Source organism: Rhinolophus sinicus, linkage group LG07 (genome assembly GCF_036562045.2).
Source record: "Rhinolophus sinicus isolate RSC01 linkage group LG07, ASM3656204v1, whole genome shotgun sequence".
NCBI classification, from domain to species: domain Eukaryota; kingdom Metazoa; phylum Chordata; class Mammalia; order Chiroptera; family Rhinolophidae; genus Rhinolophus; species Rhinolophus sinicus.
In genome coordinates, this window is record NC_133757.1 from 79,563,871 (window position 1) to 79,589,775 (window position 25,905).

Consider the following 25,905-nt stretch of genomic DNA (forward strand, 5'->3'; position numbering starts at 1 on the left):
TGTTGGAGGGCGCCGAGCCGCAGCGTGCCCCGGGCAGGGGCGGGGCCGGTCCACAGAGGGGCCGTGGGTGGGTGGAAGGGTAGGGCGGGTGTGGGGAGGATAGTCCAGGGAGGGTGCGAGTCCCGGGAGGATGTGGGGCCAGGGTGAGGGTGGACAGAGTCGCTGGATGAGGGGAAGGGGATGGGCCGGGTCTGGGGGTGCATCCGGGCAGGGGGCGGGTCCCGGGAGGGAGTGGGGGGAGTCGGTGGAGGGGATGAGTCCAGGGGCGGGGCGGGGGCGGGGCGCGCGGGGCGGGTCCGGGGCCGAGGCGGGTCGGGGAGAGGGCTGGTCCCGGCTGCCCCATCCTGGTCGGGCGCAGAGCGGGGCGCATGGCGCCGGGTGCACGGCGCGGGGGCTGTGAACAAAGGGCCCCCGGCGGCGCAGCGGGGACGGAGGCGCTCGGACCCCGGCCCCGGCCCAACCCCGGCCCGCCCCTCTCCCCCGGCGCGGCGCCTCCGCAGAGCCGGAAAATGTGGGGCGCCCTGCTCTGGTCGCCGCTCTGGCTCCTGCTGCTGCTTTCGCCGCGGGACGGCGTGCACGCTGCACAGCCCCAGGCCCCGTGAGTAGCCCCGGGCGACAGAGGAAGCTGGCCTCTTTCTCGGGGTGGTGGTCTCAAAGACTGGCTCAGAGAGGTGCAACGACCTGTTCAACGCCACACAGCGTCCGCGCTGGGCGGTACCTAGAGTCTCATTTTCCGACCCCCACGCGTCGGACTGGGAAAGGGGGCAACCTGAGGCTTTAGAAGTGGCCCCGTGGAGGTACAGGGACTCCCCAGAGCTCAGGCTGCGATCTACCCCCACCCCACCTCGCCCCTTGGTGTGACGGGGCTATCTTTGGGGTGGCAATTTCAAGTTGTCCTTGACATGAAGGGAAGAAATAGAGTCTTGGCTGAGAAATAGGAGAGACCTACGTTCCGTCTTCCTTTGGAGGGCTTGGTGGTGGGGGAGGAAGTGTTTGTTTGGCTTCCACATTTTTCTTGAGGTTTGCTTACAGAGCTTCTGGTGGGTTGACACAGTGAGGAGGTGAATTAACTAGATGCTAAGGAGAATTTCCCATGAGCTGGCTTCAGAGGGAATTTTTCCAAATCTGCCAAGTTTGGGTGAGCCTTGCAAGGCTGTGGGTTCAGGGGGCCTGCCTCCAGTTGCCCAAGCTCAGCCACTTCGTCCATCTCAGCCTTTTTGAGGTGGCTTGTCTAAGCAGCTCATGTTTAGGAGTTCCCAGAAAACAGGTCACCAGTGGGACTGGGTGGGCGGTAGCGCTTCCAGCTGCACTGCTCCTTTGGGATCACAGTGTGAAAAGTAAGACACCGCACTGCACTTTGGGCAATGGGATTCCCCTCCACTGGGCTTTGCGAAGTTGGAACCCAGCAAACTTTTAAGGGGGCACCCTTTGGAATATCCGATCTCAGCCAAGGCATGACTTTTGTTCCCTTGGATCATTCAGCAATGTCCAGAGGCATTTTGGGGTTGTCACGTTCACTGGGTGGGGGCCACAGATGCTGCTAAACATCCTGCCATGCACAACACAGGTCATCCCCCAACACAAAGCATGACCAGGCCCTACATGAGAGCCCCTGCCTTGTAAGGGCCAAGTTCAGAGTCCCTTTGTTGCAGAGTTTTAAACAGAGTGTTTGACTAAATTCACCCTGGGATGTTAACCACTGTTACGTGAAATGGAACCGCCCACGCTGGGATACATTGACCGACTCAGGGTTCCAGATTAACCGGCCTCTGAGCTGTGGTCCATCTGCCTGATGGAACTCGTTTTAGAAATAGCCCTGATACTCACTTCCGTGCCCTGTGTGGTTTTTCCATGAGGATTCCCTGGCCTCAGAAAGCAGCATGGATTTATACTGTTGTAAGGCCAACACTGTGTATAGTTTACCAAACACCACCTTTCTCAGGTCCACAGGAAGAGAAGCCAGTGTCAGCCCAGAAGCCAGGCTTGGCAGTGACCAGCTGGCGAGCACACCGACAGCTGCAGCTCCTAACCCACAGGAAACGTTCGTTTGGTTCCGTCGGGTCCTCCAGGCCTTTGGGTGAAGATGCTAACCCAGATCTGGATAAGGGCTAACCAAGGAAAACAAACACGTGGATTGTATATTTCCCAGATGTTCTTCCACACTCAGCACATGCTACGTGCCATGGGAGGCCCTAGGGGTTAGCTGGGATCTGGACAGAAAGACTCCATCCTAAAGGAGGCCACATTCCTGTGTGGCAGCGAGACGGGACACATAGGAGCCCAGGGTCACTATATGCCCAGGGTGGTGCTGGAGTTAGATAGTAACCACATGTCCCTAGGGTGACTGTGTACTCCGGATAGTACAGGACATACTCAGGGTCATTGCATGCTCTGTGCACGGCTGAGACCAGCACTGTACAAGGAAGCTCAGGGTCTTTGCACCCTTTGGTCAGTGCTGGAGCCAGACACGTCACATATGAAGCAAGGGTCTTCCCATGCTCAAGACAGTACATGTCCATTCCCAGTGTCCCTGCATGCTCTGTTGGTTGCTGGAGTTGGATAGAACACATAGGATCCAGGGTCAGTACACATTCTGGTCAGTACATCCATGAAACCCAGGGTCACTGCATGCTCTAGAAGGTACAGTTACATACCCAGGATCGATGCATGCTCTGTGCTTGATGGGGGCCAGACACTGCACACAAGAAACCAGTCTGCAGCTATTGGTTGGTGCTGGAGTCAGACAGAACATGGGACCCCAGGGTTACTACTTATTCCAGTCATTGCTTGATCTGGCCACTGCACCTATGAAACTAGAGTCTTTGCATACTCTTGTTCGTGCTGGAGTCATATAGTAGATGGTAAGTCCCCAAGGTCCTTGCAGGCTCCGCTCAGTCCTGCAGTCGGACAGTACATGTAGGAACCCAGGGTGTGTGAACGCTGGTCGTTGTTCAAGCCGGACAGAACACAGTGGGTTCCCAGGGTCAGTGCTGTGGCCAGATGGTACTCAACAGGAACCTGTTGTGTCTTTTGAAATGCCAAACTTTTCATGAAGTTTTTTTTTTTCCCCAAGTCAAGTTGTTGTCCTTTCAGTCTTAGTTGTGGAGGGCGCAGCTCAGCTCCGGGTCCAGTCACCGTTTTCTAGTTGCAGGGGGCGCAGACCACCATCCCTTGCAGGAGTCAAACCAGTAACCTTGTGGTTGAGAGGACACACTCCAACCAACTGAGCCATCCGGGAGGCAGCTCAGCTCAAGGTGCCATGTTCAATCTTAGTTGCAGGGGGTGGAGCCCACCATCCCTTGCGGGACTCGAGGAGTTGAACCGGCAACCTTGTGGTTGAGAGCCCACTCGCCCATGTGGGAATCGAACCACCAGCCTTTGGAGTCAGGAGCATAGAGCTCCAACCACCTGAGCCACCGGGCCGGCCTTCATGAAGTTTTAATGAAGTCTAGTTTATCAGTGATTTCTTTGATGGATTGTGCTTTTAGTATCTTATTCACGAAATCTTTGACTAACTGAAACTCACAAAGCCTTTCTCCTATGTTTTCTTCTAGTGCTTTTATAGTTTTATGTTTAGATCTCTGACCCACATTGAGTTCCTCTTAGTGCATGGTGTGTGATAAAGGGTCTAAATTCATCTTTTTTAGCGTGTGGATGTTGGGCTGTCTCAGAGAAGATTTTGAGAAATGAAAATCTTTCCTCATCTCAATGCCTGGCCCAGTGTTTTCCCTTTCGCCTGTTTCCTTCTGTGCCCATAGTAGTGCACAGTTGGAATTATGCTGCCTTTGCTGCTGGGCCTCTTGGCATTTGTTGCATTGTGAGCGGGTCCCGTGGTTACAGATGAGGCTTTGTGGTTTTCAGTGGAAGGCTGCAGAATATGAGGAGGCGGGAACTCAGGTGGGGAAGCCTTGGCCCAGGTCAGGTGCCCTCTCCTACCTGTCTGTGTCATCTGGTGCACGTGCCTTCTCTTTCTGCAAGGTCAGCTTTTGTGTCTGGAAAGCAGGATAATGACCCGTTTTCTCCAGAAGTGTCTTCACAGTCAAGCTGAGGATTTGCGGTCAGAGAGGGCTGTTTTGATTCCATTGTTTATGGAACTTTTCCTGTTTCATGCCATTTAGTTTGTTTTCAGGTTTTGTTCTTAAAATTAATGCCGCAGGAAGCTCTTTGCTTCTTTTCACTGGGTCTGGGCCACCTGAGTCAAATCCTGGTCTCTCAGTGATGCAGACACGTGACTTGGCTTCTCCAGGGTTTGAGTTTGGACTCTGTAAATGGGAGATGTTCTCACTTCTCGTAGGGTGGCTATGAGGAAGAAGTAGGGTCCTACCCATTACTCAGCCAACAGGGGAGAGTATTTCCGGCTGGGTGCCACATGTGCAAAGGTCCTATAGCAGAGAAAAAGCCAGAGGCCAGAATACAGAAACCAAAGGGCAGTGTGGTACTGGGTAGATCCAGAGAGCCCAGATTCTTACCTAAGTGGGGGGGCTTTAGAGGTGAATAAGCCAGTCCATGGTCTTCAGGAGCTCACAGATTGGTGGGGGAAAACAGATGCATAAAACGACCGTGCTGTCAGAGTGTGGTCAGGCATAGGCAGGAGTCTGCCCAGGGTGCACCCTGACCCAGCCAGGGTGGTAGTGAGGCCAGGTGTGGGTCAGACAACCCTTGGTCTTCACTGTGGTTCTCCTCTCCTACAGGGGCTATTTGATCACTGCACCCTCTGTCTTCCGCTCGGGAGTGGAGGAAGTCATCAGCGTGACCATCTTTAACTCCCCAAGGGAAGTCATGGTCCAGGTTCAGCTGGTGGCCCAGGGCGAGGCTGTGGCACGGAACCAGGGAGCCATCCTGGGTAGGTCCTTGGGGTGCTTGGCCGGGGCTTCCTCTCCCTTTGCACAGTGGAGCCATTTGCTGGACTTTAGGGCTCCAGCAGGGTGGGTACTGCTTTGCCTCCTCCCACCCTACCTCTCCAGGACCCCTGTAGGGGGAGGGAAGGCAGGTTGAGTTCTCCCCATTTCACAGATGGAGAGAGTAAGGCCCAGGAGGGACAGCCACCTGCCTAGTCTGGGAAATCAGAGTGCTTTGTTCCCTCGGCAGCCCAGGTTCTAAGGGTGCAAATCTGGACGGAGTCAGGCACGCTTCTGTGTCAGTTTGGCCGGTGGTGGGCCTGGGGCCCGGAGGGAGTCCTGTGACCATATCAGACTTCCATTGAGCTCTCAGTACTCCTGTGGTTTTAGACCCAAAACTGGGCGCACAACCGGCCTGTCACTAAGTGGAGCTCAGGCCCTCAGCCTGCCTCTCACCCACTCTCCTTAGTAAACTGCAGATAACAGCAGTGCTGACCTCCGGACACACGAGAGCAGGGCCCCACCGCAGGGGCGCCCAGTGTGGCAGAGCAGCTAACTTATTCTTCATGCAGAGCCGGGTGCACAGGGATGATGCTGGGGCCCCAGTGGGACAGCACCTGTCCCCGGGGGGACATGGGGCGGCTGGCTTGGAGTGGAAATTAGGAGAAGGTCGTGTATGGACACGGTGCAGGCAGTCCCACTCCGGTGGCTAGCCCCAAAATCCCACTCAGGGTGACTTCAGCAACAGAGAGTTTAGGGGCTCTCATAACTAGAAAAATCCACAGGCATCACTGGCCATCTTCTGGCCCCACTTCTGGATGGGCCTGTGTCTCCTCAAAGCTCAGAGGGAATGAGGGGGTTCCCAGGACCTCTGGGGAGAGCCCCAGGTTCCCCTCTGATTGGCCCATCTTCGCTCATGTGCTCAGGCCTGAGCCAATCACTGATCAGGGGGAAGACCTATGTACATTTGCACAGAGCCCCAAACCACATGGACTGGGAGCTGGGTAGGTGGTTCCCCCAAAGAAATGGGGGTTTGGCTAGCAGGAAATCGGGGAATTGAGTCTGGGAGGCAGAAACAGTAGATGCCTAATCAAGTCCTGGAGGCCAGAAAGCCTGGAGAGGTGTCAGAGTAGCAAATGACTCCTTTTGGGTAGAAGAGAGAGGTGATGGGAGACCAGTCAGCTCCACTGGAGTGAGGTCCACTGGGGACCTCAGTCTCCTCTTCTTTCTCTCCACACTTCTCCTGTTCCTCTTCCCTGGAGTTTTTGCTTTGCTCCCCTCACAGCTTACCTTGGACAGGGGCCAGGGGTGAAGTGAATCAAGTACGCAGGCCGGCCAACTTTCCCCTGAATAGCTTGGCTTTGTCCATCCCCTCCGGCCTTCAGCTCTTGCCAGTTTGGAGGAAATCTCTCACTTCTGCCAATCCCAGCCCAGCCCAAGCCAGACCAGCATGACCCAGGTGTATGTGTGTCCACAGAAAATCCCTGTAGGTTGAGAAAGCCCTTGTTTATAAAGCTGTAGGCCGGAGGGGCAGGAAAACACTGCTCCTGATTTAACCGTTCTCGTTTTATTTTCATTTTTTAGATAAAGGGACAATCAAACTCAAGGTAAGCTATGAATTTTTAAAATCATAAACCCTACCTGGGAAATAAAAAATTGAATTGGAATGGGATAAGAAACATTGCATGTGTTTGGAGAAAAGTCATTAACAGTAATATACAAAAATGAATGGTGAAGAAAAAGTTTAGAAAAGAAGAAAAGTCACCCGTAATCCCATTCCCCATACTTTTCACTTTTTCATGTTTCCTACGAACCCTTGTCCACATGAAGACATTTTCTTTCATAGTTGCAATTAAAGGATATACACCATGGTGTTTCCTGCTGTTTTCTCTAAACATATTACATAAACATACCTCCATGTTTTCAACTCTCTGTAATTGTACATTGTCTTCTGTTATAAACAGCCTCCGATTGCATCTCTTTTATATACAGTTGACCTTTGAACAATGCAGGGATTACCAGCACCCGTTCCCACCTGGTGCAGCCAGAAATTTGCATATAACTTTTGACTCGCCAAAACTTAACTGTAATCTGCCCTCAGTATCCATAGAGGATTGGTTTCAAGACCCCCTTGCAGATACCAAAATCCATGGGTGTTCAAGTCCCTTACATAAAATGGTGTAGAACAATGCATACAGTTAGCTTTCCACACCCGTGGATTCCCAGCCACAGGTCGAAAATTCTGTTTTCAACCACAGATGCAAAACCCACAGATATGGACGCCTAACTGTATTTATTGAAAAAAATCCGTAATTCAAGCCCGTGTTGTTCAAGGGTCAACTGTACTAATTTACTAACCTCCCACCTTGTACACGGTTAGATTTTTTAAAAATTGTTTTGAGGATTTGGATAATGTCATCCAAAAGTTGCAAGCGTCTTTGTATGTAAAGTTACACTAGCATTCTGGATACCTGCCTCAGTCTAATTACCAGGTCAAGAGCCAGGCCTCCTGCTCGGTCCTGTTTTGTCTTAGAAAACAGCAGGGCTCACACACGGCACCACCTGCCATACATTAGACACCAGATTTCCCGCAGCTGCGTTGGCATTGAATATTATGATTTGAAAATTATTTTACGGACCAAACTACACTGTAGGTAATTCTCTGATGTGGGTTTTTAAACTGGAGTCCTTGGAGCTCAAGGGGTTTGTAAGCCCTGAAATTGTAGGCGTTTACTGGGTTAGCTAGTCCTTAACTTTTACCAGATGCTCAGAGGAGTCCCTGAATGAATGGGCTAACTCGAGAATCATTCTGAATTATAATGTGCCCTCCCCCAGTGATCACCATGAAGTCTGAGGTGGTTCCTCTTCCAGCGGGATGTGTCATTAGTGCCTAAGTGCTGTGGCACAGGGGGCAATAGTAGAACCTTTTTTTTTTAAATTAGTTTCAGGTGCACAAAACAATGTAATAGACATTTCTCATTTATATCCCTCACACAGTGACAACCTAGAACCCTTTCTTTAAGGCAGCATTTCCCACCTGATAGGGAGGGATGTTTAGTCCCTCCCCTCCCCGCGGCCCCCCCCCACCCCCGGGACTTTGGCAGTGTCTAGAGACATGTCACTCTTGGGGAGGGGGGTTGCTACTGGCATCTAGTGAGTGGAGACCAGGGGTGCTGCTCAACACCCCCACAGTGCCCAGGACAGCCCTCCCACCAAGAACGAGCCAGCCCCTGATGTCAGCAGTTGGGAAACCCTTGATAAGTACCCTGCAGCTACGCTTGCCGACTTTCTCTGAGCGGATCTGTTTTCTGGTGAGGCAGAAAGCAGGGATGCCCCGGGCAGGGGTTAAGATTGTGCGCTTTCCCTGGCCATCGCACACAAGAAGGCACTCTTCCCAGGGTAGGTGCTGTGGATTTGTATGGAGACCGATGAAGGGCTGTATAACTCTGGGAGAGGGGGGTCAGTGGATCTTGACCCACTAGATGACAGTAGCATCCTCATCTGCAGATAATGACAATGAGAAATGTCCCCTGTGGAGGGGGAAGAATCCTTCCCACCTCTACCCCAAGTTGAGAAATGCTCATCTAGAGCTATTCTAAGGATCCAAGACCCTTTGGGGGAGTCTCTAGTCTGTTGAGCAGCATTCCTGACCTCCACCCACTAGATGTCAGTAACACTCCCCCCCCCCGACCCCCCGACCCCCCGTTCTCCACTAGCTGTGATACCCGAAAATGTCTCCAGAAACTGCCAAGTGCCCCCTGGGGGGCACAGTCACCCCTGGATGAGCACCCCAACCCTAGACCTCTACGTTGCTTTCCCAACACCTAGGTCCCTTCCAGGGCGACACCCCATTTCCAAAGCTCCGTGTTCTGCCGGCAGGTGCCCACGGGGCTCCAGGGCCAGGCCCTCCTGAAGGTGTGGGGCCTTGGCTGGCAAGCAGAGGAGGGCCCCCTGTTCCACAACCAGACATCAGTGACCGTGGATGGCCGGGGAGCCTCTGTGTTCATCCAGACTGACAAGCCAGTGTACAGGCCCCAGCACCGAGGTGGGTGGCTGGCATGGGCCAGGGGGAGGGCTGGTCACTGTCTGGAGCTGCTACAAGCCTCTCTTCTTTCTTCCAGTGCTCATAAGTGTCTTCACCGTCACCCCAGACCTGAGGCCGGTCAGCGAGAAGGTGAGGTTGGCTTCTAAAACCGTGTGCCTGGGACACACCCACTTGAAATACCCTGGCCAAGGCCACCATCAGCAACTGGCTTTTCTTCCTGGCCCCTTTCCAATTTCTACCTCCATTTCCGGTTCCTTTCTAGCGCTCCATGTCTCCTGGGAGGCCCAGGAGGAGGTCTGGGACCTAGGGAGGCAAGATCGCTGGTGGGTGCTCTGTTCCTCAATAAGGGCTCCCCAGGGGTCCCCAAAGTGGTCAGTGCCCCTCCATGCAAGCTTCAGAAGGATTTAAGTAGCTGTGGATCATCATTTGAAATCCCAGTAGCCCTGCATTTATTTAACTTGTATTAGAAAGAAAATATAACTACACATCAGACCTATCATTTCTCCTTCGAAATAAACATATCCACAGAAAGAGGGCATTGATTTTCTTGTAACCTTTTATTTGGAAATAACTTCAGACACACAGAAAAGTTGGAAGAACAGCACAGAGAGATCCCGAATACTTTCATATAGCCCAGGGATCGACAAACTTTCTATAAAGGGCTGGGTAGTAGGTTTGTTCAGGTCTCCAGGCTGTTGCAACTGCTGTTGTGATGTAAACTCAGCCACAGACATATGTGTATGAATGGGCATGGCTGGGTGCCAATAAAACTTTATTTACACAAACAGTCAGAGGTCCGGATTTGGCTTGAGGGCTGTAGTTGGCCAAGCTCTGATCTGGAGCAGTGGTTCGCAAACTTGAGTGCGCATCTGATTTCCCTGGGAGACTTGTTCAGACAGAGATGGCTGGGCCCTCCCCAGAGTTCTTGATTCAGGAGTTTCTTGGGGAGGGGCCTGAGGATCTGTGTTTCTAAAAAATTCCCAGTTGATGTTGCTGCTGGTCTGGGGAACACACTCTAGAGTCACCAATTTCTCTCTCTCTCTCTCCCCACATATATACCTGTATACTTACAAAATTATTTTAATGATAAATCGTTTGAGAATACTTTGCAAATATCACATCGTTTTAGCCCTGAACACCTGTATCCTTTCAGAACAAGAACATTCTTGCGTACAACCAAAGTACCAGAATCACATTTAGGAATTTTGACATCAATACAATAGTATTATCTAATATAAAACCCACATTGTTCCAATGACATCCTTGATAGCGTGTTGCTTTGCTGGTCCAGCCTCTAGTCCAGACCATGTGTTGTGTGCAATCATCATGACTCCTGGCGTCCTTACATCTGAATCACTTCTTTCTGTGTCTTTCATGATGTTGACATTTTTGAAGGGAGTCCAGGCGGTTGTTTTGCAGGACTCCCCCTGAGGGGCTGGCCTGCTAGTTCTCTGTGGCCAGGTTCAGGTTGTGTGTCTCGGGGCGGGATCTGCAGGAGCCATGCTGGGCCTCCCGCCTGTGTTGTGCTCCTGCAGATCCCGCCCCGAGGAAGCACCTGACCTTGGTTTGTCCCGTTGTGGGTGATGTAAGTGCCGCCAGTGCAGGTTCAGGTAGAGTTCAGCCTGTTTCTCCCCCCAAAAGTCTGTATTTACCCTTCATGGCCAATAAGTAATCTGTGAGGGACACTTGAGACTCTGTGGACATCCTGTTACCCATTAGACGCTCACCTGCTAGTTCTAGCATCCACAGATAATTCGAAAATGAATCCGAACTTGCCGTGAAGATTGCAAAGTGGTGATTTTTCCAGCTCTGTTATTTTTTCTACATATCTTAATTGGCATTCTATTGTAAGGAGGAGCTTTCAGAAAGGCATTAATTTTGAAGAAAGATTTAAATAAACTGTACGTGTACTATGTAGCAAGATGTGAGTGTGGTGGTCTACAGGCTACTTCAATTTAGGGAGCCCTGATGGGGGGACGTGTAAGGTGGGTATTGCATGCGTCCCTGAGTACTAAATGCGTGGGGCATATCAATGAGCAGAGCAGACATGGACCCCACCACCATCGGGCTCATATTCTGGAAAATAATCTTGCAGAGTTCCTGGTGGCCAGCCTAGAAGAGCAGTTCTGTGGGTACACAAAGCTTTTTCTTAACTTCCATCATCCCAAGTTTCTGTGCTTTTTCATTGGATATTTTAATGCACTTGCCCATGTTCTGGATGCAGCCTTGTAAACTCACCTCAGTGTCTGAGTTCCTTCTGCCAAGGAAGGCTTCGTACCTAACCCCCGCTTCCTGGAGGACATTTGTTTGTTTCCATGTTTTCACTGTTGTCAGAAATGCTGCCAGGGTTACCTGTATTCGCGAACCTTCTTTCCCACTGGCACATCCTTCCTCAGGCTCAACTGGACCCCAGGAGCAGGGTTCTGGGGTCCACAGCCAGGGCAGTGTTGAAGGCCCTGCATGTGTGTGTGTGTGTTTTGCTTTCTGAGTGGACGGTGCTGAATTTGTGCACCCAGAAGTCCGAGGAGGTCCACAGCCTTCCCTGGGGAGGAGGCGGGGCTCAGTCACTTGACATCAGCTGCTGTCCAATATGCAGTTATTGTTAGGAAGCACTTGACACACACGGTAGAAGGGCAGAGCCCTGGATGTGTGCGGCTACCTGTTTTCCTTGGAGGTTGGTCAAGGGCCCGTGCTGGGTGAGACCCAAGGATAAAAATCACAAGAAATTGATTGTCAGCCCAGATACCCCTGGACACACTGTCAGCCCTGAGCTAATGGGAACGGACCCACGCACGTGGGGTCAGCCATGCATGGGGACCAGGCAGGGCATGATGTAGGGGACAGGAATCATGGCTGTGCAAGCTGTGCCCTCTGCAGGAGAGTTCTGAGTCTTGGTCAGAGTCGGTGGTGACCAGTTTGATGTCATGGGCACTGGCTCACTTCCAGGCTCCAGGCAGGTGCTGGGGCAGGGGCGGGGGTCAGAGATGGAAGTGCATGTTCTGGGCCTTCGAGGAACCTGGCACTTGCTGCCTGAGAAAATACCCCAATGACAGTCTAGGAGGGCTACCTGGCGGGGCCATCCCTGGTTGGAGGTGGAGGGCAGTCTAGAAGGGAGGACAGGACCATGATGGGGGGCGGGGAGCACAGAGGCCCCGAGAAAGGGCTTGACCACGCCACCCTCATTGCCAGCGGCAACTGCATGAGTTTGCTAAGGCTGCTGTCACTAAGTGTTATATAAATCGGGTAGGCTAAGCAACAGAAATTAATTCTCTCCCAGTTCTGGAGGCCGGAAGTCCAAGATGAAGGTGTCAGCAGGGTTGGTTCCTTCTGAGGGCCTTGAGGAAAGAATCTGTTCTCGGATGCTCTCCTTGGCTTGTCGCTGGCTGTCTTCTCTCTCTGTCTTCATATCATCTTCCTCTACGCATGTCTATGTCCAAATTGCCCCTTCTTATAAGGACACCAGGCCTATTTGATAAGGACCTACTCTAATGACCTCATTTTAAGTTGATTATCTCGATAAAGAACTATTTCCAAATATAGTCACATTCTGAGGTACTGGGGGTTAGGATGTCACATATGAGGTTTTTTTTTTTGGGGGGGCACAATTCAACCCCTAACAGTGACTGTGTTTTCTGACGGATCCAGGCCGTGCATGGATGAAGACACAGCATGCACCGAGGGTTGGGGGATTTCGGGGGTGTTTGCTCACTGTCTCTCTCTGTCTTTGTTGCAGCTGGAAGCCTACATCCTGGTGAGTGGTCTGCCCGCCTCAGCTCTGACTTCCAGCCTGGTTAGCCCGCGTTCGGCGAGACCCGGTCTACACCCACTGCCTGCCCCTCTGGGTTGATCCCTGCCCGCTCAGCGCCTCACAAAGCTGGGACCTGGTCCATTCCAGTTCCCGGGGTCCACCATGGGACAGGCCAAGCATGCATCTGTCTGTCTCTTTGTAGATTGCATGCAGGTTACTAAATGGTGATCCCTAATTGGTGAGACAAACCCAGCCTGGCCTCTTCTGCCCCTTTGTCCTCAGATAAGTCCCTTCTATTTCCCAAGCTCTTGTTTGCTCCCATGTAAGTGGCTAATATGGGGCCTGCCCTCCATGCTTGTCGTGCCCTAGAGAGGGCTCGGAAGGTCCACACCCAAACCGGGCACATGCTGGCTGCCCTGAATTGACCGTGTGTGTCCCCCGACAGGACCCCCGGGGATCCAGAATGATGGAGTGGAGACACTTGGAGCCGGTCTGCTGCGGTAAATGTCTTTCCCTCCTCTCCCCTTTTCCTTCTGTGGTTTGGGGGCTGCACCTTACAGTGGCAGATGTGATAAACCTTCAGGAAGACAGAATGTGCTCTCTCTGGGGACCCTCCACCCAAGTTTCTCTGTGCCCGGGATCCAGCTGGGGCACCTGCCTGTAACAGGGGGCCTTTCTGGAACATCGGGGCTTCACTTGTCAGCACCCCCAACCTTTCTCCCACTGCAGGTCTCCCATCTCATTACTCCCTACCCAGCATGAGAGGTGTCTTTTCCAGCTAGGAGTCAGAGGCTTTGCTTTGGCTGAGGAGCTGGCATTGTTTTTCTTTCTCTATGACAATAAGTACTGTGTGACTGACATCTCCCTTTTAGTTTTGACCCTAAGGGAAGTGAAGAGAGGTAGGTGATAGGTAGGATTTGGAGAGACTGAGGACAGCGGTGCAGCCTCAGCCTGGAAAATGCATAAATGCGACAGACCCCGAGTCCTGCTTGGGGGTGTTCCTGGACCCCACGTGCCTCTGTGAGCCAGAATCGGAGTGTGGGGTCTCTAGCAGGTGCATGCGCCATGGTGGTTTGCACAATGTCATGCCTCTGAGTCCCCTGGACTGGCCTTACCCCTCCCCATGTCCACTCTCCTCTTCCTGAGTCTGAGGTACCTGTGGAGGGCTGCTTAGTAGGCACAGGGCATGTGCAATAACCCTTATGACTCGGGTGGGGAGCAGAGTGGATGAGCTGGGGGGTCCCTCTCTCTGGTTTGTCCAGCTCATGGCCTGCACCTTGCCTTGGCTGCAGGACTCTCCTAGGAACCCAAGATACAGTCTCTCCCTGCTTCCTCCCTCCCAGCCTGCAGGGGTGCTTGTTTTGCCTAGTCACCCCAGCCTCGGTATGGTCTCTGGCTTCCCTGAGGGGCTGTTTGGGGCAGAGGGCCCCTAAGGTGTCTCTGCGCTGACCTTGCCGCTGTCCGACGTGGGCCCGCAGGCTCTCTGCACATGCACTTGCCACAGGGTGAGGGGGCATCTCTCTTCACACAGGCATCACCAACATGACCTTCCCCTTGTCCGACCAGCCAGTGCTGGGAGAATGGTTCGTTTTTGTCGAAATGCAAGGCCACCTGTACAACAAGTCCTTTGAAGTTCAGAAGTATGGTAAGTTGGAGAATCTAGCATCTTAGGATTTCAGACCTGGGAGAAACCACAGACCCAAGGATGACACAGATGATGAGGGTGAGGATGGCAGAGCCCCGTACAAGGAGCGCTTGGTACAGCCAGGCATGGCGTGGAGGGCTGGCTTTGTCATGGCCTTTTTTGTTTTTTTTTAATGGTGATAAAATATAAGTAACATAGAATTTGCCATCTTAACTACTACTAAACATGCAGTCAGTTCAGTGGCGTTAAGTACATTCGCACTGTTGTGTAGCCATCACCACCATCCATCTTCAGAATTTGTTATCTTCCCAAACTGACACTCTGTCCCCGTTAAACACTAACTCCCCATCCCCGCCCCCAGCCCCTGGCACCCACCATCTACTTTCTGTGTCTAGGAATCTGACTACCCTAGGGACCTCATATAGATGGCATTTGTCCTTTTGTGACTGGCTATTTCACTCAGCATAATGTCCTCAAGGTTCATCCATGTTGTATCAAGTGTCAGAATTCCCTTCCTTTTTAAGGCCGTCATTTCTTTTTGTACTTTCATCCTTGTCCTGACCTTGTGAGGCATCTCCACTTTACAGATGGGGAAACTGAGGCTGAGAGAGCCATTAAGGAAAATGCTCAAGTAACAAGAGCTGGGGAGCGAACCTGCCAGAGCCACTTACTCTGCTTCTGTGCTAAAGTCACCCTGACGTGGTCAAGGGCTTCTCCTTTTAAGAAGAAGATCCTGGAAGGAAAAGCTGTAGAGGTCAGGGCTGTGGGTTGCAAGCAACAGAAGCCCAGGGAAAATTCAGTAAGCAAAAGGAAGTTATTGTCTCCTGTAACAAGCTCTCAGGACCAGGTTTCCTCTGTGCTGTTCCCGGGTATTGCTCCCTCCCTAAGCTGTGCGCTGCACAGGGTGACCAGATGGCTGGACACTCCTAGGCTGAGTCCTGCAGCAAAGAGAGGCACCCTCCATCCGTAAGCACCCTCAGGATGCCTCTAGTTGGTCCAGGAGCCACTGGCACACCCCTGGGATGGGCTGGAATTGGTTACACGCAAAGTACGTGGCCCCCTGAGAGAAACGGGGCGCTGGTCCCCTAACGGTAGGAAGGAAATAGATGTGGCTGGCAAATCCCCAGAGAGCTGTCAGTGCTCAACCAAGGGTGACATGGATTCTTCAGTGCAGTGGTGGGGCCGTCATTCTTTGGCCACCTCCTGTACTCTGAGGCCCCCCCAGTGGTGGAAGCCATCTGCCTCCCTCCTCTCTGCTCTCTCCCTGCAGTGCTGCCAAAGTTTGAGCTCCTTATTGACCCACCCCACTATATCAGGGACCTGGATAGCTGTGAGACCGGCACTGTGCAGGCCAGGTGAGAAGGTTGTACCCTGTCCCCCACAGGCATGCCCCTCCCCCCGTGGGCATGTCCTTCCTCCCACTGGATGCCCCTTCCGCTATGGACATGCATCTCCTCCCACAGGCATGGCCCTCCCCTGCTGCTGTCCCCTCCCACTCCTTCAAGGTTGAGCCCTTCCCCTGAGGGGGGCACCTTTCCCCAGGCCGTACTTTTCTCTGTCAGGCCTCCCCCTACCCCGGGTTTTGCCCCTTCTCTGAAGGCTCCCACTCCCCCCTTTCCCACAGGCAGCACCCACAGCTGCAGTCTGACCAGAGAGGGATTTCTAGAGGGGGTTGCCCTCTTAATGGCAAGGCCTTTCACCAAGGCCAAAGTGCCGGTGACCAGAGGGTGTCAAGAGACACTGTCCCTTTCTGGGGTCCCCAGGAGAGCCCTGCAATGCCCAATGCCTGTATTCCTGCCCCAGCGCTGCCGCCTGCTGGAGCCTGTGGCCTGGCCAAGGCTGCTCTCTGGCCTGTGTCTCCTCCAGCTGTATGTGTGTGTTAAAATGCAAAGACGTGCTGTGTACACACACGTTTTCTAGTCTAGAAAACACTGTTGAAGTGTCTGGCGTTATAGTTTAATTCACTGCTGTCTCCCATTTTGCTCCTGTACCCTGGTAAGCAGGTGTCCCCTCTGCATCAGGCATGACATACATACATTTAAATTTCACCAATATCCCTGAGATGACAGTTTTATTCCCATTCTCTGGATGAGGAAACCGAGGCTCAGAGAAGTCAAGTCCCTAGTTCAAGCTGAACTCTTTAGGGCACTTAAGGCCAGGCTCTCTGGTACTCCAATGGAGTCACCAACTCCAGTGGTTGTCTCACACATTCTGCTTGTTCTTGGGTCCAGAGTTCCTCTCTGACCCTTGGTCTCTTTCTCTGTCAAACATGAGGCTTGGTGCAGAGGATCACAGGGCCATGATGTTATCTGTCCTGACTCAGGGCTGCAGGAAGGGCTGTAAGGATGGACTGTAGGATGGGGAAGCATCCCTGTGTGAGGGACATGATCTGGCAGTCGTCCATGAGCATTTCTTGGGCATAGTCAGCAGGTGGCCCTGGACAACTCCACCCCTATCCAGTTGCTGTACCAGTGACCATGCTCCTGCCTGTGGAGTTCACTTCTCTGGTCCTTTTGTTCCAGGTATACCTTTGGGAAACCTGTCTCCGGGACCTTAGTGATCAACATGACTGTGAATGGCGTGGGGTACTACAGCCAGGAGGTGGGGCGCCCCATTCTTAGGACCATGAAGGTGAGGAACAGGAGCCCCATGCTGCTCACCCACAGGGTCTGCCCTCTCCTTCAGTTCCATGGTCATCCATTTTAGTTTACTTTCTAAAACAGTATACAGTGGGGATTTTCCTGATGATAAAATTCTTTTTGGCTGAACATAGAGACTTTAGAAACTTTTTAAAAGGGAAGACAATAAAGATGACTTATCTTCCAACAAGCAGACACAACCATTGTTGATATTTTAATGTGTTTCCCCCCAGGACATTGAATATAAAGTTTTTTGTTTTGTTTTTTAAATAGCCATATAGAGTGTATGACTCAGTGGTTTTTAGTATATTCACAGAGTTGTGCAGCCATCACCACTATCCAGTTTTAAAATAGTTCCACCATCCCCCCAAAAAAATTTCTCAGGTCCTTTTGCAGTTAATCCCTGTTTCCATCTCCAGCTCTAGGTGACCACTAATTCACTTTCTGTCTCTATGGATTTGCCTATTCTGGACATTTCACATAAATAGGATCATAGAACATGTGGCCTTTCATGTCTGGCTCTTTTCATTCGGCATCAGTTTTTCAGAGTTCATCCACGTTGTAGCATGTCAGTGCTTCATTCCTTTTTATCAACCAAGTAATATTCCACTGTATGGAGGGACCACATTGTGTTTATGCATTCATCCATTGATGGGCTTTGGGTTGTTTCCACTTTTTGGCAATTGTGACTAATGCTTTCTGAATATTCATTTGCAAGTTTTTTGTGGCCAGATGTTTTCCTTTCTCTTGGGTGTGCCATGCCTGGGTCACATGGTGTGGAATTAAATGAAGACCACCCAAATTAGGGTGAACAAAGGCTATTGATTTGGAGTTTGCTGTAGCAAGGTAGTTAGCCACTTGCATTTGGCAGAGATTTCATGGCAGGCGGAGACGTGGGACAGCGTTATAGTGAAGAAACAAGAGAAGACGGCTTTAGGTGTGTCCTGTTGCAGGCGGGTGACCTAGAGAAGCTGTAGGCGGCTAACTAGAAGCAGGCATCTGAAACAGTGTGTGAGGGATGCACATTTGGCTTTCTCCAGTAGGTCCTAAGTTGGGAGTGGGGGCAAAAATCGGGGAAATTGTCAGTGATTAAGTCCTGGCCATTGGGGGCCAGTTGTTGCAGGTTATTGTTTAGTTGTTAGAGAGAGGAGTCTGTCTGGCTTCATGCAAATCTAACCTGTAGGTGACAGGTTGGCTTCCTGGGTTGGTGACTGCTGATTGTGTGTCAGTGTTTTTTTTCCTGCATGATCTGGCCATGATCCGTTCAATCTCTCAGGGGTGACTCTGTGTTTAGCCGTTTCAGAAATTCCCAGACTGCATGATTTCACATTCCTTGTATGTCAAGTTTTATAACTTATTTTTTGTTCTTCTTCAACTTAACGTTACGTTGTGAGTGTGCTACAGTGTACCTGCACATGTCCTGGAGATTCTGTGCTTCTATGGGGGCCGCTGACATTGAACCCTGTCAGTGCCAGCTCCTCCTCACCCCACCCAAAGCTTCTCCCTGTCCCTTCCTTTCTTCCTGGAGGCCGCCCGCTGGTGGTGACCCCTGTTTTAGTTCTCTCGTTGACTGAGTAACTCACTCCACAGCTGCGTCTGGATGTGGAGTTGCTAGGCGCCAGGTGGGTCCTGAGATAGGCATTGAATGGGGGAGTTCTGTGCCTCGGAAGTGGGAGGGGAGAGAGTGCTCTGAAACGGGACTATTTTCAAATCTCCTCCCTGCTGTCTGGCTGGCGGGGATTGTCTCACCTGCCCCACAGAGTAGACAGGGACATTGTGCATCCCCACACAGTGACTCATGGCGTAGGTCAGGTGTGTCACCGAGTGTCCTCCTGGCCCTCCAGGTGGCCAGAGAGACCTGGATTTCAGATGTGTGTTTGCGAGTTGTCCTTTGAAGCAGCTGCAGCCCCTACTGAGCACAGCCTGCGTGTCTCCTGCTTCCAGATCCACGGCTCCCAGGACTTTGACATCTGCGTGAAGGACATGGTCCCGGCCGACGTCCCTGAGCACTTCCGGGGCATAGTCAGCATCTGGGCCATGGTCACCACTGTGGATGGGAGCCAGCAGGTGGCCTTTGATGACTCCACCCCCGTCCAGAGGCAGCTGGTAGACGTCCGGTACTCCAAGGTCACCAGGAAGCAGTTCAAGCCGGGTCTGTCCTATGTGGGGATGGTGAGTGCTGGAGCCAGTGCCCAGCAGGTGCCAACCGAGGTCGCAGGCTCTGCGCTGCCTTCCACTCCAGCTCCCGCCTCAGGGCCACCATGAAACCACTGCCGTAGGGTCCCAATTGCAGCTGGAGAAAGCAAGACAAGCAGAGCTGGGTGTCACCTCAGGGGGAGGCTTGCTCTGCCCCTGGGCACTGCCACCCACACCCCGACCCCTTTTGCCTTCCACCGGCCATAGGATCCTGGTGTCCTCACACTGTGTCCCCCTCTTGCTCCACTTTGGGACCTCCCTTCTCTCAGCCACCACTGTCCCAAGCATGGAGACACAGCTCATATGCCCTTTGATTTTCAGGTCCCAGCTGGAGTAGAAGCTAAAGCACCGCAGGCACGGTCATAATATGCATGAAGAAGGGGCTTGGGGCTATGGATTCAGGGAAAGGGGAGCATTCATGTACAGTTGAGAAATTACCCACCATCTGCATTAAAGAACAGAGCTGTTAATGGGGATCACACAGGCTGAAGCCCCCGTCACCCCATCACCAAATACCTGCTCCAGGGTCCCTCCGCACCCACTGACCACATTTCTTTTACAACATTCATGTCTTCTGAACCCTTCATTCTGATCACCTTTTCTACCCGCCTGAATGATGAGCTACGAGAGTTCCTGTCTATGGCATTGCCCACCCTGTTCCTACCCTGGCATGAGGCTAATGGGTGGCTTGTGGTGATTTGCACCTTGTGATTTCTTTGCGCAGTCCAAAGTCATGAAGGTTTTCCCTCTGTTTTATTCTAAGCGTTTTATAGTTTTAGCTCTTCCATTTAGATCTGTATCCATTTTGAGTTCATTTTTATATATGGTGTGAGGTAGGGGTTCCACTTCATTCTTTTGCATGTGGCGATCCAATGGTTTCACCATTTGTTGTAGAAACTATACTTTTCCCCAGTGAGTGGCCTTGGCACCCTTATCAAAGATCAATTGGCTATAGATGTGTGGGTTCATTTCTGGACTCCCTGGGTCTCCATGTCTATTCTTATGCTAATACCACACTATCTTGATTATTACATTTTTGTAGTGACTTTTGAAATTGCAATGTGTGAGTTCTCCTTTTTTGTTCCTTTTTTAGGATTGCTTTGGCTACTGGAGTCCCCTGAAATTCCTTGTGAATTTTAGCATCAGCTTGTCTCTTTCATCAAAGAAGCCGGCTGGGGTTCTGGTGGGGATCAGGTCGAGTCTGTAAATCAGTTTGGGGAGTGTTGCCTAACCACTTGAAATCTTTGGTGACCCCTTCCAGGTGGAGCTGTCCTACCCTGATGGCAGCCCAGCTGAGGGGGTGACGGTCCAAATCAGGGCAGAGCTGACACCAAAGGACAACATCTACACTACGGAATCTGTGTCCCGAGAAGGGCTGGTGGCATTTGAAATCCCCTCCATCCCCATGTCAGCCCAGCATGTGTGGCTGGAGGTGGGTGAGTCGCCTGGGCCCTTGTCATTCAGCCAACAGGCACATGCTCAGGAGGCCTGGGTCCTCTCCCTACCCTGAGAGAGTTCATGGTCTGATGGGGGAAGCCAACAGGAGTACAAATAATGCACCTGCCCCAGGGCGAGGTGGGAGGCTGCTTCTCGGGGAATGGGACAGTATGTGCAGAGGCCCAGGGGCCCACGATCACAGTGCAATCGGGTCCTGCAAGTGCCCGGCCAAGCTGAGCCATTTCAGGAAGCTGTGGAGGAAGGAGCTGGTGAGGCTAACCCCCACCTCCCAGAAGGTAGTCAGGCAGACAGAGTCATCTGAATTTTGACACCCAGCCACTTCTCCAGTGCACATATCCTGTTTCCCCGAAAATAAGACCTAGCCGGACAATCAGCTCTAATGCGTCTTTTGGACCTGGTATTCTATTCTATTCTATTCTATTCTATTCTATTCTATTCTATTCTATTCTATTCTATTCTATTCTATTCTATTCTATTCTATTCTATTCTATTCTTTGTTATATTATACCTGGTCTTATATTATAGTAAAATAAGACTGGGTTTTATAAATTTTTGCTCCAAAAGATGCATTAGAGCTGATTTTCCGGCTAGGTCTTATTTTCAGGGAAACACGGTAGTTGGGGGGTTGGGGGATGACAGGTGGGCAGACAGGAGATGATGATGGAGAGGGCACCAAGCTTGGAGCTGCTGAGGTACAATCAGTAGGACTTGGTGTCCCATTGTCAGGGGAAGGAGGAACAGGAATGATAGAAGTGGTGTCCTGGCTCCCAGCTCTGTGACCGCCCCAGAGACACTGGGTGGGGGGGACGCGGCAACTGAGAATAAATGTGTAGGTGGGAGCTGAGGACATTTGTGGTCTCTGTGTCCCTTATGGTTGACATGTCCTTAAAGCTTTTTAACCACCAAAGCCACAAGCACAAGGGTCCCCAGGCCACCCACATTCTTTACCAACTGGCTATAAATTTGGGTTTCCTGCTGCCTCACTACCTTACAATTTCAGGTTTTTAAAAAATGGAAGACATTTCTTTATTTCCATTCGTCCGTTAGCAATTAAGTAGCAGCAAAGTGCCCAAATACTTCAAATATCAGAATTAGCTGAATAATTTTCTCTCATAGATGTCTAAAAATTAGCTTTTTCCAAAAATGTCCCTTTAATAGAAAGATATTCTATTTCTGTTACCAAATACTGCTTAGGAGAAGGTCTTTAATTAATTGTTTTTTAAAAAGCAGAACCAGTTTTAAATATTATCTAATTTTTTTAGTGCGATGTAATTGACATATAACATTATATTAGCTTCCTATGTATAACAATGATTCAATATGTGCGCATATTACAAAACAACCACTACAGTACGTCTAGTTAACATCTATCACCACGCATAGTTTCAAATATTTTTTTCTTGTGACGAGAACTTTTAAGATCTCCTTTCTTAGCAACTTTCAAATATACAATACAGTATTGTTTACCATAGTTATCCTGCTATACAGTATATCCCCAGGACTGCAAGTTCGAACCTTTTGCAATTACAGTTTTATTATAGAAAAATAATACAAATTAGAACAAAGCAAAGAGAGAGACGCTTAGGACAAGAGCTGGGAGGGTCCCAAATTCGAAGCTTCTTGTGCTGTCTCTGTGGAGCTGTGACTCATTACCCTCCCAGCTCACGGATGTGTGACAATACACAAAAAGAACTGCCAACCAGGGGCGCTCACTCACACATCAGTGTCCACTGTTTTTATTGGGGTTTCATTACATAGGTGCTTTGGAGTGAATCATGGGCCCAAAGACCGAACTCAGTCTCCAGCTACTTCCCCAACCTGGAGGTCAGGATGATATGTGACTCAGAGCCCCAATCCTCCAATCAAAGGGTTGGTCTTTCTGGAGGGGCCGTCCCCATCCTGAGTCATCTCATTAGCCACATGCTCAGGACCTACCATGAATAACAAACGCACTCTCATCACCCAAGAAATTCCAGGGGTTTAGAGAAAGAAGCCTGGCCACCTTCTTTATTCTTTATCACGCAGAGGTCTTAGACTCCCCCTTTAAACATCCCTCTTGTGTTAGCCTCATTCTTTTAGCAGCAACTGAAGGCAACAGGCTCAAACCACCAGAGGAGCAAAAATAGTATAACCACCAGGATCTGGGGCTGCAGGGGTTGGGCTGTGAGCTCCAGACGGGGCCAGGTCCAGAGCCGCTGGGATGCCTTCCAGGATAGCCACTCCCTTTCCTGACTGCCATCTCCTCTATTCCCTTCTCAGGCAGGTTATTCCCTCAGAGAAGCCACCCTGGGGCTGCTGGCAAGCTTGGGGCGGGGGAGGGGGGATACAAACATGCACACAGAGAGGAGGGGGTTTTCCCCAAAATGTGATGGCACTGTCTCCTGATGGCCACCTGTCCCTGCCTGAGCCAACCCCCAACACCCTGTGGCCAGTCTTGGACAATTGCTTCCCACAGAGCTGGAAAGAACAGGCTAACCACACTGAACCCCATTGTCTGAGAATTGAAAAGGGAGTTCCCCAAAGGGAAACTGGAGCCTGGGGGGTGGGTCTTCCTGCAGGGCAGGGCAGGGCAGGGCAGGGCAGGCCAGGCCAAGCATCCCAAGACCCCCTTCCCGGGCACCCAGACCTTGACCAAGTACCCTCTCTTCTTCAGACCAAGGTGACAGCACTCAACGGAAAGCCTGTGGGGACCCAGTACCTGCCCAGCTACCTCTCCCTCAGCAGCTGGTACTCCCCCAGCCAGTGCTACCTGCAGCTGCAGCCGCCCTCCCACCCCCTGCAGGTAAGGCTTTCAGGGGTGCCTTTCCCCGGGCAGGATGGAGCACAGGATGTGGCATGTACGCTCTTCCAGGGCACCTATACCGGCCCCAGCGGGACTAATGCTGAGGCCAGGGCTGGACCCCCCATCCCTCCAGCAAGGAAGGTATTCGTAGGAATGAATGCCTGTAATTTATTTGTGATGGACGTTAAGGCCGTGGCTCAGGGTTTATCATGATAAACGTGACTCCTATCCTCAGGGTGCCACTGCTCCCAGGCCTCAGATGGGCCCCCTGCTGTTGGCACTGGGTTCTCCACTTTCTAGAGGCTTCCACTTCTTGTGTGAAGGCACCAGGAATTTCCCCACCCAGACACTTCCAGACATACCGAGTGCAGAGACGAGACCAACTTAGAGCTGGGTCTCTTGTTAGTTCTTTCTAAGTCTGTTATTCCACGATCCCGATTAAGTAAGATGCGTGGAGAGGTACGTGGAGAGGATTTGTAAAAATTGAGCAGTAAGTTGGGAGAGTTCCCATGTACCCCTGTCCCCTGCGCACTGATTAGCAGCACCTTGCATTACTGTTAAAATGGATGAGCCAATATCGGTGCATTATTATGAACTAAAGTCCATAGTGTACGTTAGGGTTCTCTCTTGGTGTTGCACATTCTGTGAGTTTGGACAAATGTACAATGACATATACCGTGTTTCCCCAAAAATAAGACCTAACCAGACAATCAGCTCTAATGCGTCTTTTGGAGCAAAAATTAATATAAGACCCGGTCTTATTTCACTGTAAGACCCAGTCTCATATAAAATAAAATAATATAATATAATATAATATAATATAATATAATATAATATAATATAATATAATATATAACATATATTATACTATATACTATATAATATAATATATATTACATAACATATAATATAGTATATATTATGTAAGACCAGGTCTTATATTAATTTTTGCTCCAAAAGACACATTAGAGCTGATTGTCCAGTTAGGTCTGATTTTCGGGGAAACATGGTATATACCGTTACAGTATCATACAAAATGGTTTTATTGCCCTAAAAATCCTCTATGCTCTACCTCTTCATCTTTCCCTCCCCGCTAGCTCCTGGCAACCATTGATCTTTTCACTGTCTTTATACTTTTGCCTTTCCCAGAATGTTGTACGGTCAGAATCATACAGTATGTAGCCTTTTCAGTTTGGCTTCTTTCATTTAGAAACTTGCATTGAAGTTTCCTCTGTGACTTTTCATGACTTGCGAGCTCCTTTCATTTTAGTGGTGAATAATACTCCATTGTATAGTATGGACGAACTGCGGTTTGTTTAGTCCCTCACCTACTGAACGATACATAGCTGTGTGTTTTATAAAGCACTCCATTAACCCCCTTAACCAGAGCACCAAGGGCGGAGCCTGGCTGCCATGGGTGGTGGCAGGCCCGCCAGCATTGCTCCTAATGCAAACCACTTGCCATGGGCTCCCAGGCCCTACCAGCCCCATAAACCTCTAGCAGTTCTGCCCAGACCTGAGGCCACAAGGGGCCCCTGGGATGCAGCTCGAAGAAATTCCGGCTCCGTGCCTGTCTCCTGGGCTTGGCAGCCCTCTGCAGGGGTTATAAGAATGAGAAACTCAGGCGAGATCGTGCCCAGCTTGGCTGAACACACTGTTCTTGTCGTAATGCTGTTCAACCAGCAGTGTGGTGTGGGGACACTGGCGTTGGCCACTTTCCCACGGGGGTGGGAAGAAGCCCTGTGTCCCCAGCTGCCAGTACCGCTGTTCCCAGTAGGTGAGGACTTGGCTGGGTCAGATGAGGACTCAGACTTTCCTCTTGGAGGGATGTCTCCATCCTGCCTCAGTCAGTCAGCAGGCTCCAGCTCCTTCTACCCCCAGGCTGTCATCAAGGGGCCCTGGGTGCGACCTCAGGGCATTGAGGCAAGAGTGGCCATGCTTGGTCCAGCCTGCGGGTGGGAGGAGCTGGAGCCTGCTGGCTGACTACGTTTCCCCTTCCTCTGGCACCAAGTCACATGCAGGGATGAGCTGCTCTGTATAAGAGGAATGTCACTTGAATCTTTTAGGGTTAATGTGACACCACAGGGTTAGTGTAGGAGAAAGCTTTGTGCTCTTTCCTTCTTTCTATCCAACATTTCAAACAGAAGGGTACTTTTGTTTGTCTTTTTGTAGGGGATATTTACAAATTTAAGATAATTTTTTTAAAGTATAATAAACAACCACATGCTTTTCCCTTAGATTTATGAATTAACATTTTGCCTCCATCCGTCCATTCCTCCATCCACCCACCCCTTCATTCACCCACCCAACCACCCATCCACGCACCCATCTATCTAATTTCTCTACACTTTTTTTGGCTGCAGCATTTGAAAGTACATTACACATATCATGACGCTTCACTCTTAAATACTTGAGCATAATATATCCTAAAAATAAGGACATTCTTCAACATGGCCTCAAGGCCATTGTCACATCTACGAAAATTACATTAACTCAATTATATTGGTCAAGCCACAGGCAACATTCAGGTTTTCAAAGGTGTCCTCAAGATGTA

At 50.8% G+C, this 25,905-nt stretch overlaps 1 protein-coding gene across 9 annotated transcripts in view; it reads left to right on the forward strand.

Moving 5' to 3' along the window:
• The first annotated feature begins 308 nt into the window (after nucleotides 1-308).
• CPAMD8 (C3 and PZP like alpha-2-macroglobulin domain containing 8) overlaps nucleotides 309-25,905 on the forward strand; it is a 65,861-nt gene continuing 40,264 nt past the window's right edge. For 4 of the 9 annotated variants that reach the window (XR_012498063.1, XR_012498064.1, XM_074337963.1 and 1 more), the window contains exons 1-13: nucleotides 310-598; nucleotides 4,692-4,843; nucleotides 6,423-6,445; nucleotides 8,667-8,883; nucleotides 8,960-9,012; nucleotides 12,617-12,634; nucleotides 13,077-13,131; nucleotides 14,163-14,276; nucleotides 15,547-15,631; nucleotides 16,799-16,907; nucleotides 18,860-19,087; nucleotides 20,373-20,543; nucleotides 23,223-23,351. Coding sequence is in view for 6 of the 9 variants with exons in the window: in XM_074337963.1 (XP_074194064.1) it covers nucleotides 369-598; nucleotides 4,692-4,843; nucleotides 6,423-6,445; nucleotides 8,667-8,883; nucleotides 8,960-9,012; nucleotides 12,617-12,634; nucleotides 13,077-13,131; nucleotides 14,163-14,276; nucleotides 15,547-15,631; nucleotides 16,799-16,907; nucleotides 18,860-19,087; nucleotides 20,373-20,543; nucleotides 23,223-23,351 (1,584 nt within the window). In the remaining 3 variants the exon portion in view is untranslated. Of the gene's footprint in view, nucleotides 599-4,691; nucleotides 4,844-6,422; nucleotides 6,446-8,666; nucleotides 8,884-8,959; nucleotides 9,013-12,616; nucleotides 12,635-13,076; nucleotides 13,132-14,162; nucleotides 14,277-15,546; nucleotides 15,632-16,798; nucleotides 16,908-18,859; nucleotides 19,088-20,372; nucleotides 20,544-23,222; nucleotides 23,352-25,905 lie in introns of all 9 variants that reach the window. The other 5 variants (XR_012498065.1, XM_074337966.1, XM_074337967.1 and 2 more) reach the window with 3 other exon arrangements.